Below are 13,961 nucleotides of genomic sequence, written 5' to 3'. Positions count from 1 at the left end.
TGACTAATACACTCATTCTTTCTATTCCAGATGAAGTGCTCTCCATGGCCAAACACATCGGTCTCTAGCCTACTTGTCTGCAGGCATGAGATAAGTGTGACCTATTTCCAAGAATGGAGGGCTAGAGCAGAGACTATATTTTTCTCTTCCATCTCCCTCCTTGTCCTTTGCCCTTATCTGAATATTTCCTACCCACTCTTCCACTCCAAGAGTGTTACCTACTTTCATGCTCTTATGTCTTCAAAGTTAAAATTAAATAAAGAGTGCCTAAGAGTATGCAGATAACTCAAGGAACAGAAGTTCCTTTTCTTTAATATAATTTATGTGTACAACTCCCTTCCTTGAGATTTTGGCCAAAGAAGAATTTTCTGTAAAGTGTTTCTCTGCTATTTCTGACCATCCCTGGTCAAATTGCTAAGCGAAATAAGCCAGGCAGAGAAAGACAACTATCACATGATCAAACTTATATGTGGAATCTAAAGAACTCAATAAACTGATGAACAGAATAGATTCAACTACATGGAAGCATGGATCAGACTGATGAATCTCAGAGGGAGGGAGGAGGGCGGGTGGGTGGAGGGGGAGAGAGTAACCAAAGAATTTATATGCATATATGCACAATCCAAGGACTATGGACAATGGTGTGGAGAAGGACTGAGGAGGGGGGTGGGACGGGGTGGAATGGGTCATTGGGGAGAAAAAGGACATCTGTAATATTTTAAACAAAAATAAAAATAAAAAAATAAAAATAAAAAAGTAAAATACAAATTTTCAGTAATGTTCCTTTGGTCTTAGATATGAACTCCAGCAGCTGACAACTTTTCTGTTCACCCTTGGAGATTAGGAATATTCAATGGTTACCTTAGGTAGCAAATACAATCTCTTTCAATTAAGAAATTAAAATCGTCCAACTTGATTTAATGTCAGGTATTTTCTAGAGCCTGATTTAAGCTGGAAACAGCTGTGGTAGACAGAAAGATGATCCACTTGACAATGTATCAACTGGGGAATCTGATGGAGAGGTTAGACAGCTAGTTAAGATTTGGGGTATATTGTACATCAGCTCTGACTAAGCCCATTGAGTAGATTTTGTGAACCTTTCAGGTAAATGAAGTGAATGAATTCACCTCTTGTCTTTTTAGGAGCAAGAGGCCAAATTTTGATTCAGAGAGGGTATGAAACTCATCTGAGATTGTACAAGGAGTCGTCAGTAAATTCAGGACTTGAAAAATCTGTTGAACTTCAAAGCTCATGATCTTTGATCTATACTAGTGTTTTTCAAACTGGCTTCCTTGGAGAACTAGGATAGTTCAGTTCATATTTGGGGGTTGGAGTGTGTTTGGGGGGTGTCTTAATTTTCTAGGGCTGCTGTAACAGAATACTATACCCTGAGTGGCTTAAATCAACAGAAACTTATTTACTCACAGTTCCAGTTTTGGAAGTGAAACATTTGAAATCAAGGTGTTGGCAGGGCCATGTTCCCTTCAAAGCCGTTAGGGGAGGATTCTTTCCTGCCTCTTGCAATCTCTTGTAGCCCCAGATGTTCCTTGGTTTGTGGCAGCAAAACTCCAATCTCTGTCTCTGTCTTCACATGGCTGTCTTCCCTTTGTGTCTATGTCTTCATTTGGCTTTCGCCTCCCTGCATTTCTCTTGTCTTCTTATTAAGGACACTAGTCATATTGGATTAAGGGCCCATCCTACTCTAGTGTGATTTCACCATAACTTAACTTATCACATCGTAAAGACCCTGTCCCCAAATAAGGTCTCATTCACAGGTAGCAGGGGTTAGGATTTCAACATAGTTTTTGGAAAGATATGTTTCAATCAATATCAGGGAGAAGACGCCATGTAAGTGGGATTCTCATTTTCACTCCAGTTTCAACTAGGGCTGCCTGCTTTTGCCTGGTTAATATTTTGGAATCCCTTGAAGGGCTTTGCTTGGAAAAGAATGCCACTGCTAAACAATCTATCAAAACCCACTTATCTACATACAGTATGTCACTTCCTACAAAGACACAGGCAAAAGCCGTTTTGCTTCATGCTTTATAACTCCAGTTTTTCTTCTACATGCCGTCTCATTCATCTTGGGCAGGGCATAAATGGCCAGTCCCTGCTGATGGGTGTTGCTCTCGAGAACCACCACTGAGAACAGAGTGAGTAGCATCGGTCTGGCCATTCTCTCCACCCTTGTTCCCTTTGAGTCCCCTTGAATTGCGACATGAGCAATGCATGTGTGGTCTGTTCCCCTCGGGGGTTCTGTGTCAAGACTTCTATCCCTTATGTTTTCTGGTGCCCTCGGAAACCAGAGTCCTTTAATTGAAGGCAATGGGTAGCATGATGACAGGATTAGTATCAGTGCCTGGCTTCCCCGAGGACCAGGGAGCATTGTGGCCAGTGTTCCCATCTGTATGTTAATGAAAAATCAAAAAGAGGGTGGCGTTTTTTTCCTCAGCTTGCTGTCTGCTCTACTGGCTTCAGGAAAATAGTGGAGATGAATCCCACAAGAACTGTTTGGCTATTTCACTTCATCGACGATGTAGGGTGTTGTGGCTTTAAATGCATTGCTATTCTGTCCCTTACTTCACTGCAGAATGAACAACAGTGATGTTCGGCTGAACGTCAATTACCAACGTTTTAGGAAGGGCTCAGCAGTTTTGTGAGAATGAAGATGTTTTACTCAAGTGTAATGAGCCAAAAAAGAAAAAAAACTTGGTAAAGACCCAAGCCCTGGCCATGTCAGATCCTTTTCTGCATTGTTATGGGCTTGGAAGGTGCAGGGTATGTGCTCAGCCTTATGGGCACAAATGTGAAAGGAACATTCCGGCTTAGGAGCTGAGCTGAAGTGAATATCAGGGATAGAGCTTTTGCCAACTAATTGTAGACTGAATGTTCAAATAAAGAGTTCGCAAAGTGCCAGCAATCTAGTGGCCTTACCCACAAGTCCCCCGACACACACACACACACACACACACACACACACACACACACACACACACACAAGAAAAGGGTTTAGAAACTATCATTAACTCAGAGAATATTCTTTTACAAATTCAATATTTATTTCATTTTATTATGTACAAAAAGTAAATACCAAATGAACATAAAATGAAATAAAATCCTTTTAGCTGCACTGACTTTAATTGCCCATTATCTTATAATCACAATTAATCAATAAACAACAGACTGCCACCACACTGTTAAAATTGTTATACAGAAATAATGTGATATTTGGCTATTTTAAGAATGTTCCACAGAGAAAAGTAAATCATAAAGCAACTGGGGTGGTGTGAATGTCTAGAGGACATTCAAAATGACTTTAATCACTGAGATAATCACTCCCTTAAAAGAAATAATCTAAACAGCAAATCTTCAATCAAGAAGAATGTAAAGCCCCCAACACATGTCGACTTCATTGACTTAGCATAAGTGAACCAGCAGCACTTTGTAATCACTTTGCATTTTAATTTTCCTGTAGAACACACATACAGTTGGGGTGTGGGATACCTAAACTGTGAGTTTAGAGCAAGATTTTGCAGAGTACCATTATTTTATAGGAGATTCTGGTAGCAGGGAAGTAATTTAGAATTAAAGACAGCAATGACGTGTTGGGATCAACTCATAATGTCTTTGTTGATTTATGGCAAAATACCTTGGCTAAAAAATAAAGCCAATGATAGCATCATACATGCAAAGATTTTTTTATAAGCTGGATTGTTTTAATCTTTTTGCTAAACTCAATTATTAAAATAGTTTTTAAGAAATTCAACATCTTTACATAGCTCTGTCTTTCAAGTGATTTCTGTTAGGTTTGTTTTAATCAATTAGCTCTTGGGTCAATTTCTTTGCCTGGTACCTGCACAAGCAAATCTCTGGGTAGCAGGCAACAATTTCATTAGTGACTGAGGACAGAAATTGACTGCTTCTCATCTCTAAATAGCGTGTGTGTATTTTAAAAATTAACATGAGAAAAAGAATATACTTTTTAAAAATCAGAATCTGTAGTTTGTAAAACTACTATCATTTTAGCATGAGTTCAGTGCTGACCTTTTCAGATCAATTGTAAATAATAAATTCTCCCAAGAGAAATATTTCTAGTGGAAGTCGGATTAAGGTGAACTAAAGCTATAGCTCTTGTACCATAGATATTAGCCACTTTGGGCTTAGCACTCTTTCAGGGGTGGTAGTAATACATAAGAGCACATATGAGTATATACCTTAGTTTACATAGACAGAATATATGCAATTTTTGAACGATCTACATCTGGTGTTGGTATAGCTTCTAATATTTCTAATACTGCCATTATGCAAATTTTCTCAAGCACATGGTAATAACCCATCATATACACAGCTCTGACAGAACAGTTTTTATGCCTTCCTACACAGGACTAATTGGAATTCAATTATGCATCAATTATGGATTGCTGGCTGGACAATGGAGGACAATATTAGAAAATAGTTTTCACCATTAGACTGCCATCTGCATTGATTTCCACCTAAATATCCAGAAGGTCATCTCCACTTTCATCGCTCTCCACTGTCAGCTGCCGGGTCCACCACTTCTTAACTTCAGAACCACAGGAAGCTGCGTCAGTCATGGGGTTCATTCTGCACACTACAGATTTCATAGTTGTCCGCCCTCCAAACCGTAAGTTGACTGAAGACACTGAGTGGCTTATTGGCTTTGGTGCTGTGGAATTAACAAAAGTCCTATGAGCAATATGGTGTTTTACTGTAGTGCAAGTAATTCCCGAAAAACCATGATATTCCCATCTAATGTCCTGGTGAACAAGTCCTATCCACAGATACTGAGCATGAAAGCTTTTCAGCACTTGATTCTTTATATATTCATAATGGACTTTACAATTATGTTCACGGACAACTAGTAATACCATTCAAAAAAAAAAAAATGCTGCTTGCCTCTTGCACTTTGAGATAATTACAAAAGCTAAAAAAAAAAAAAAAAAAAAAATTACTAAAAGTTCCAGTTTGGGCAAATATAAGTGTCATAGCAATATGTGTGAGTCGGCGGTGCTCATTAGTTTTATACATATAAAAAAACAAAACAAGGAAAAAGACATTATAACTGATAGTGAGGGGAGAGGAAGAAATGCAGATGGTATGGAAAGAATGGTGTGGGTAAATACTTTTTTTCTTTTTTGTAAAAATAAATTGAAGTACAGCTTCAGTGAAAAAGGAATGATTTGGGGACATATTTAAAATTTGCTCAGGGCAGTCATCTTTCCAAGCCATTAATCTGACTGAAGCAGTGAGTATGAAGACTTTGTTGACACACTCATGGCTTTGGGATTCCACAGTCTTGGTTTTGGGTCCCATTTTTGTGATCTGTAGATGTAACTAGTAGCAAGTTCATGGTTGCGAAGCCCGTATCCTCAATTGTAAAATGAAGAGAATGCAAGTTTCCTTATTGGACTATTGTGAACATTAAAATAGATGAAATGACCTAAGAAAATGCATAGCAGAACTACCATGTGATCCCGCATTCCCACCTCTGGTTATATATATTTGAAGGAAATAAAATAAGTACCTTGAAGAGATATCTGCACTCCCATGCTTATTGCAATGTTATTCACAATAGTCAAAATATGGAAACAACCTAAGTGTCCTTCAATGGATGAATGGTTGAAGAAGTTGTGGTATATATATTCAACACAATATTATACAACCTTAAGAAAGAGAAAATCCTGCAATTGCAACAACATATATGAATATGAAGGACATTATGCTAAGTAAAGTAAGCCAGATGCAGGAAGAAAAACAGTATATGATCTCATTTATTTGTGGAATCCAAAAATGTCAAAATTCACAGAAGCAGGGAGAGTAGAATGATGGTTACCCGGGTTGGGATGGGGGAACTGGGGAGATGGTCAAAGGGTACAAAGTTGCAGTGATGTCAAATGAATACTTTCTGGAGATCTAATGGTCATGATGGTGAACATTGTTAATAAGGCTGCATTGTATACTTGAAACCTGCTGAGAGAGTAGATCTTAAGTGTTCTCACCACACACACAAAATGGTAACTATGTGAACTGAGGCATGTATGTTGACTGCAGCAATCTTTTCACAATGTATATGTTAAAACATCACATTGTACACTTAGATACATACTTTTTAAATAAAAAGTAAAATAAAAGGGAGAAAGAGAAAAAAGGAAAAAAAGAAGAAAATGCATAGCATGGCACCTGGTACATTGTTAGTGTCCCCTTAAAAATGCTCTTTTCTTGCCCTTTGCCTCTTCAAACTCAGCATGTCCCCAGTATCATGTGTCTTTGGTTATCACCATTTCTGACACTGGGGCCACCTAAGCTTGGGCCATTGGAGGTACTTTAGACAGTATCCTTTTTTTATCCACTTATGTGAACACCAAGGTCTGCATTTCTCCCAGGTCATCTCTCCTACCTGTCCCTCCAGCGTCTGGGCTACTGCTACCAGCTTCAGCCACGTCATCACCTCAAGCCCAGACACCTCCATCGTCCTCTGGCTCCCAACCCTGCCTCCAGGCTCAGCAGTAGGAAATCCACTCTCTATTCTGCCGCCAAGTCACTCTCGCTAAAGCACGATCCCAAATGCCATGTCTTGCTCAGAAACCTTTACTGGTTCCTAATAGCCTACAGGATGAGTTGAAGCCACTCGGCCTGTAATTTAGGACTCTCATGGCCTGGCCCCAGTACCCACTCAATCTTCCTTCCCATCACTCTCAGCTTTGTTTTACCAGGCAGCAGCTAGGCTCTCTCTATTCCCTAAATAATAAACTCCTGGATGTGAAAAAAGATATATTCCTTTCTGGTGTTAAGATCCACGGAAGAGCTTTTAGCCTCAGAACCTAACTGATGCTCTCTTCTGCTCTGTGGAACAGACATGCTATGGAAGAGTTTGCAAAAACAGCCTGCCTCCTGCTTAGAATGGGCTGAAGAGGGCGAGCAATTAAAGAGCATCAGGAAGCCCCTGTTTTGCTGTGGACTCAGTTATTTATGGAGAAAACCACTTAGTGTATGAAGGACAGTGGGCCATGCAGATCATTGCTCCCCCTCCACTCCTGAGTGCCCTTAATGGGACTGCACTGGCTCTCCTAAGCCCTGAGGTCCCCTGGAGAAACAGTCTCTCACTGATGTGGGAAAGAATAGGATCGTGGGGATTAGTGAGGGAACACACTCCATGTACTTATAATACTGACTGACATACAGTAGGTACTATGGCACTGATATATCATATCATCATATCACATCATCACATCACATCACATCACATCACATCACATCACATCACATCACATCACATCACATCACATCATCACATCACATCACATCACATCACATCACATCACATCACATCACATCACATCACATCACATCATCACATCACATCCTACCGCACTATATAAATTTTGTTGTTCCTTCTTTGAGAACTGTGGCATTTTCTAAATTGTCATACCTGCTCACTTCCTCTCAGATCAAATAAATTTTGCCAACGTTTGAGAATGCCTTGAGTGCACAAACGAAGCCCTTGGAAATCTTTTCTTCTTCTTTCTTTTTTTTAGATCTTGGCTGTGATATTTACTTTGTTAATAAATTCTGTCTTGTCAACCATAGTAGCTGAAAACGAGGGCAATATAGTTCTACTTAGAGAAGTTATTTTGAGGGAAATGCCTTTGATAAGGAGATATATTTTCAAGTCTATAAATGACTGTAGGTGCAGACCTGTATTTTGAAATCTAAGATCCCAAACACACAGAGTGTCAACACGTTTAAAATGGCTCAGTCAATGGAGAAAGGACTCGAGGTACATACCGGAGGGCAGACGCCACTGCCCAAACTTCCTCTGGGGCTTCCCGGCGTCCCCCACGTCTTGCCGGCTTCCTCCTCTGTCTGACAGGGTGGGGCTCAGGAGCTGCTGCTGGCTACTTGTCTGTACCGGGGAAGAAGAGAGTTCTTTTTTTCCCCCCCTTAAATTTGTCTTTATTGTTGAAAGTATTACAGATGTTCCCCTTTTCCCCTCCATTGGAGAGCAGTCATTTTCTTAACGCTGTGCTCTCCTCCCTTTTTCTGCACTGGCCTGGACCCTCATTTTATTTTAAGAAAGTTAGAAAACATGCTTATCAGTAGATGAGTGGATAAAAAGCTGTGGTACATGTACACAATGGAATACTACTTGGCCATAAAAAAGAATGAAATCTTACTTTTTGCAACAGCATAGAGGTACTAGAGGATATTATGCTACATGAAATAAGTCAGACAGAGAAAGACAAATGCCATATAATTTTACTTATATGTGGAATATAAAGAAATAAACAAACAAAATATAAACAGACTCATAGATACAGAGAACAGACTGACAGCTGTCAGAGGGGTGGGGGGGTTGGGGAACTGGATGAAAGAAGGTGATGGAATTAAGCAAGAAAACAGCCCTATGTATATGGATATAAAACACACAGACACAGACAGCAGTGTGGTGACAGCCAGAGGGAAGGAGGGGTGAGGGGAGCAGGTGGAGGTGGGCAAAGAGGGGAACAATGGGGGTGGAAAGAGACTTTGCTTGGGGCGATGGATGCATGATGCAGTGTGCAGATGATGTTTTATTGGGCTGTACCCTTGAAACCTGTACCCCAATAAATTCAATAAAAAAAAGAATAGTCAAGAGAAATGCTAAGACTCTCCACATACTTTACCCACTCTCTGGTTCACCATCACCGTCCCCTTTCCTATCAGCACCTTGATCTTCACATTGCTTCAATATCTCTGCTTGGTGTTTTGGGTACCTCTTGGGGTGGGTTTGTGTGTGTGTGTGTGTGTGTGTGTGTGTGTGTATGTGTGTATGCGTGTGTGTGTGTGTGTGTTTTAACCTAAAACCAGTGAGCTCTGTAATCACCACTTTCCTGGACTCATCAGCCCCATCTGACTATCCTGATCTTATCTCAGCCCTACACCTGAGGCACTGCCAGCCATCCTCAGGGCATACAGGTGGCAGGGCCATTGTAAAAGCCTCCAAGTCCCCTTTTGTTGAGTGCCCCCTGAATAAGTCCCTGTAATTAGTGGCAGATGATTCCTACAGACAGGGGAGACAACAACATGAAATCCACTCAAATCTGGGTTGTAAAAAAGAGGGCTCCTTGGAGCATACCACTGGGCCATGAAGCCTCAGGCTTCAGTATTTATCGCTGGCCCCTGACTGTGTCACTATGCAATCGGAAGCCTGATGCTGCCAGGGGGCTCATCTGAGAAAGCTGGATCAACTCCACCCAGTCCATAACTGCTTCCTGACAAAGGGCAGGACCTCCCTCCAGCTGCTCTCACAGTACAGCGCTCTCCAGGGCACTGGTGACTCTCTGTGGGTTTTTTATGGACATGTAGATTGGGTTTGGAAATGAAAATATGCTGTTCCCCAGTAAATAGGAGGCCCTCGAGTTAATCGTCCCCAAACTCCATATGCTCTTCTCATGCCCAACGAGGAAAAACAAATCCTCATTGAGTCTATTTAAGGAGGTTGAAGGCCAATTTCAAACATTTTCACTGATTTTACTGCAAGTTTCTGTGACTTGGTAGGAGAAAACATTTAGGGCAGAACTTCAGGCAAACCATGTTCTCCTAAGTCATGTAATATCGACACTCCAATTAAGTCCTTAGAGAGGTGATGTGAACTCTTTAGACCAACCCCCCCAAGAAAACCCAACAAAAACAAAAAAACCCCACAAAAAACAAACAAACAAAAATCAACGATTATTAAATCCAGGGCATTAACATTATTTTAGTATCCATACAAATCAGAAGCTTTTGAAATAACTTTAGCTGATTCAAGGACAGCAAACACACAAATATAATCTGGATCTTTATGTTCCAATTGTTGTTTTTTTAATGTAAACATTCCTATTAGATATATCGTCACCTTGTTTGAAATGGCTTTGTGCACAGCACCAGTTCACCTTTTACTTTATTAATGCACAGACTATCCTCGAATGAAGGACACCTCATACCCATACCTCAGGCTGCATATTGTTGTCCTGACTGTTGGCATTCATGTCTTCGCTGGGCTGGGTGGTCTCGATACTGGGGGGATTCAGAAACCGGCTCAGCTCCTGTTGCTGGCTCTCCCTCAGGCTATGGATGATGCTGCAGGACTGCTGCTGTTTCTATGGAAATATGATTGTTCTTTCAGGAACAGAAAAACAATCAGCCCAACATCCCCCTAACCCCTACCAATTAAATCATATTTTCTTCTCTCTTCTCCAAAGACCCTGTAGGCTTAGTGACCTCTTAGGAACTTTCAAATAAGGGTCCTCAACTAATTTCTCTGATAACTATCAGACTGCTATAAAGAAAGGCTTAGAGACTTAGGAATTGCTTAAGATTTCCATTAACATTTGCATAACTGGAATAATGTTCGTTGGTACTAGCTTGTGTTTTATTTAAAATAGATTTTTTAAGTCACTTATGTTGTTGGTGGTCTGTTTTTTTTTTCTTCTTCTTATTTTGTTCTATGCTCACTAAACCAACGTGGATCGCCCCTTTCCTCTAAGTTGTAAGAGGCAGAGAGACTTGGGTGGAAAAGTGAAACCCTATCTCTTGTGTTGGTTCTGGACTAGAGCAGCAGGCCTGTCTGTCCTGGCACACACTGGGACCAGGGCAGTCTGTTGGTGGGGCTGCACTCCCTGAGCCCTCTCAGGGCCTCAGGAAGGCAGATTCTATCCCTGGAACTAGCAGAGCTGCGGTGGGCCCGTTGTGACAGCTGCTTGGCTATAGGAGATTGGGGTGTTTCATTTCTCTGGGGTCTTTTTCTCATGCAACAGAAAGATATGTTTCTGCGGTTGATGCTGTTCTGAGAAACAGGATTTTAAAAATCTATTATGTATAAATGTTTCATGATTAATTTGATGTTTTTCCATTGTGTGTAAAGCATAAGTCAAAAGCATTCATACAATTAATTACCCAATAGAAATGCCCATTGCAAACGCAGTGGATGCAAACACAGTAAATGTTCATTGATTTATGAGTTAGAGAACCTTACAAACTTGTAGTTCAGGAAGCAGCAAACAGATTGTTAAACTCCCAGAAAAGGTGGTCTTATATTAGAGACCACACAAAATTATCAATAATATGTTGGAATTTTTAGGAGCAATTTAAAAGTAGTTTTGTAAATTCAGTTGCCAGTCCATATGTAGAGATTTCTGGCAGTTTAAACAGCGGAGTTTAATAAATGGACAGTATAAATATTTTAATATCAATGAACTGCTTTGTAAACATTCACACTGAATTATAAAAATATGACTTAACGGAAGCTTCTTATGGCCTCTGCTCAAGAGGGTACCGCTGAATTTGGACTAGAGTTAAGGTTCGAATCATCATCTGACCATCATAAATGGGTGAAGTTGACATAGTTGAAGGAATGTGAGACTAATCTTGGAAGGATCTAACCCCCTTGTTCATGAAGCTCTGGAGGAGGAAATACAATCCCAGATGCTTCTGGTTCACTCACGGCTCTGATGCGCTTTAAGCACTTTTTCAGCCACATGCGGATGGTCTGCTTGGCCACTTCCTCCTCAATGGTGTACTCCAGCTGTTCCCTTGCAAGCAGCTCCTCCAACTGCAAACTCTTCCGGATGTCAACCGACCGGTAGGAGAGCATGCTAGTGGGGGAAATACAACAGCAACCGCAGTTCTGATTTACCTGGGATTTAGACTCTTAGAGATCTCAAAATCCACAGAGGTCATCACTCAATCCAACCAACGTAGCATTCTGATGCCACACTGACTAACTGGATGGCTTGGGCTAGTGATGTCACCTCAATGTCTCTTCTCTCATCTGTAAAATGGGGATATTGATGGTACCTACTTTTTATTTTTTATTTTTTAAATATATCTTTATTGATTTCAGAGAGAGGAAGGGAGGAGAGAGATAGAAACATCAATGACGAGAGAGTTGTCATTGATCAGCTGCCTCCTGAATGCCCCTGACTGGGGATCGAGCCCACAACCCGGGCATGTGCCCTGACTGGGAATCAAACTATGATCTCCTGGATCCTAGGTCGATGCTCAACTGCTGAGCCATGCCCAGTCAGGCAGTACCTACTTTATTAAATGATTAAGTGCATTGATATTTGCAAGGTGCACATAACAGGAAGTGCCATATAAGTGTTTGTAAAACAAAAGATTCAGGCTATGCCCTGGTAATCAGCTGCTTAAGACTCTGGAAACTTCCCTGTAGAAGGAGAACTGCTTTGTCTATACTTTCTTCACATTCGGCTCCAATTGGTGGTGGTTAATGTGCTTGGCTGTGGGTCATGCATCCCCATGCCCCCATTTCCCTCTCAATTTATCTCATCTGTCCTCCTGGATCTTTCTCATTAATTTTGATGGTTGTAAAACCAGGGTGAAACATTCACTCCCATTCAGCCTTTGGCATAATAGATCCCGACAGCGGCAAATGAGACCAACACAGCTAATGTTGTATGGGAGCTCCTGCGCAATAAGGCAATTCATGTGTTCAGGCTGAGGGGTCCACAGACCATGGAGGATGCAGCTTCTTCTGGCAGCTTGGCACTCTGAGATGGCTACAGGTTCCCAGTTATTACTTTGTCCCTGCCTGGCCTGGGTGGGATCTCAGTTCCATCTCTTTAGCCCAAATCACAGCCTGGAGACACTTGAGAGGCCCCTCCCCATGCAGCACGGGCACAGTGATCGGTTCTTTGCTAAGGCTTTTCCCACCACAGAGGGAGAAAGTGCATTTGCTCTTTCTTTTTTCCATGCCTCATTAAGAATCTCATCATTGCTGAATTGTTTTCATCAGACACTGGGCTAGAGGGTAGGGAGGGGCCAACGATGCCACCATTGACTTTGCCTGGGTTCATTTTATCAGAGGCCTCACTGTGTTCCAAAGAGGCTGAGTTTAATTATTAATGACAGTGGCATGTCCATGTGCCAAATTTTCAGCCTAAAAATATAGATGAAAAGACTAAGTGATGTTCTGAGAGAGTTGTCATCCTTTGCTAGTCATGTGTGTTTCCTGCCCCATCTTTTTCTGCCTTTTTGCTTGTTCCTGGAAGAAGTGAATAGAGGGAGGTAAAATCGAGACCTTGAGAGAGCTCCCCCAGATCCTTCCTGTTCTGGTATTTTCTCAAATTCCCATGTGAGGTATTCACTTGCACATGACCAGTCGCGTTCAGTGAGAAAGGCCGCTTCGAGGCTGATAAGTGTGACCCTGCCTTACAACCACAGCGGATGTGGCATTTCAGGTTATGAACATGTTCATTGTATTTCACAGGCCTCCCACGATCACAGCTTCAGCCTCTGAACTCCGTTCAGCTCTGGGACACAGAGCTGTGAAGCGCCCCCTCGTACCTTAGGACGTCGTGGAAAGTGACATCGCCCCCGTTGTGCAGCCTCTCCATCTCATAGCACATGTGCTTAAACAGAAGCTTGTCTTTGTCCAGGTCCACCTCCAGCCGTCCCCGCAGCAGCCGCAGCAGGAACTTCACGCGGAAAGTCGGGATCACCCCCTGGTGGCAGAGCACAGTAACTGATGAAGCGTCGCTAGGCCAGAAGGATTCGCTTGGGGCTTGTTTTCACACCGAACCACCTGGAGCGATTTCTCAAAAGACAGCAAGTTAGGCACTGGGTGGCAAGGAAGCCATTCATCTCTGCGGAGGCTGCATGGGGGTATGTGCGTTGAGAGGAGCAGGAGATAAAAGCTGAGCACTTTGTAAAGTATATAAATGTCCAATCACTGTGTTGTATACCTGAAACTAATATGATACTGTATGTCCACTGTAATTAAAAAATAAACTTAAAAAAATAAAATGAAAAAAAAGAAAAGAAAAGCTGAGCACAGTTTCTGCCCACGTGTCTCTGGTTCTCTGGGATTTTGCAGCCACGCGGTGTTCAGAGCCAAGGAGGGTGGGCAGCTCTCCCTCTGCCTGTGGGCCCCGCACTCGCCTGACCGGGCTTCTCTTCCA

At 41.8% G+C, this 13,961-nt stretch overlaps 1 protein-coding gene across 1 annotated transcript in view; it reads right to left on the bottom strand.

Annotated features, from left to right (window-relative positions):
• Nucleotides 1–3,044: 3,044 nt before the first annotated feature.
• NALCN (sodium leak channel, non-selective) overlaps nt 3,045–13,961 on the bottom strand; it is a 273,012-nt gene continuing 262,095 nt past the window's right edge. The window contains exons 40-44 of the mRNA XM_081127411.1: nt 13,348–13,505; nt 11,486–11,636; nt 9,993–10,142; nt 7,807–7,924; nt 3,045–4,687 (exon numbers count right to left, since the gene is read on the bottom strand). Coding sequence (XP_080983537.1) covers nt 4,494–4,687; nt 7,807–7,924; nt 9,993–10,142; nt 11,486–11,636; nt 13,348–13,505 — 771 coding nt within the window. The 3' untranslated portion in view covers nt 3,045–4,493. The remainder of the gene's footprint in view (nt 4,688–7,806; nt 7,925–9,992; nt 10,143–11,485; nt 11,637–13,347; nt 13,506–13,961) is intronic.

The sequence above is a fragment of the Miniopterus schreibersii genome (assembly GCF_964146895.1).
Source record: "Miniopterus schreibersii genome assembly, chromosome: 2".
NCBI classification, from domain to species: domain Eukaryota; kingdom Metazoa; phylum Chordata; class Mammalia; order Chiroptera; family Miniopteridae; genus Miniopterus; species Miniopterus schreibersii.
Note: the sequence above shows the minus strand (reverse complement) of the source record. Positions and strands in the feature narration are given on the sequence as shown.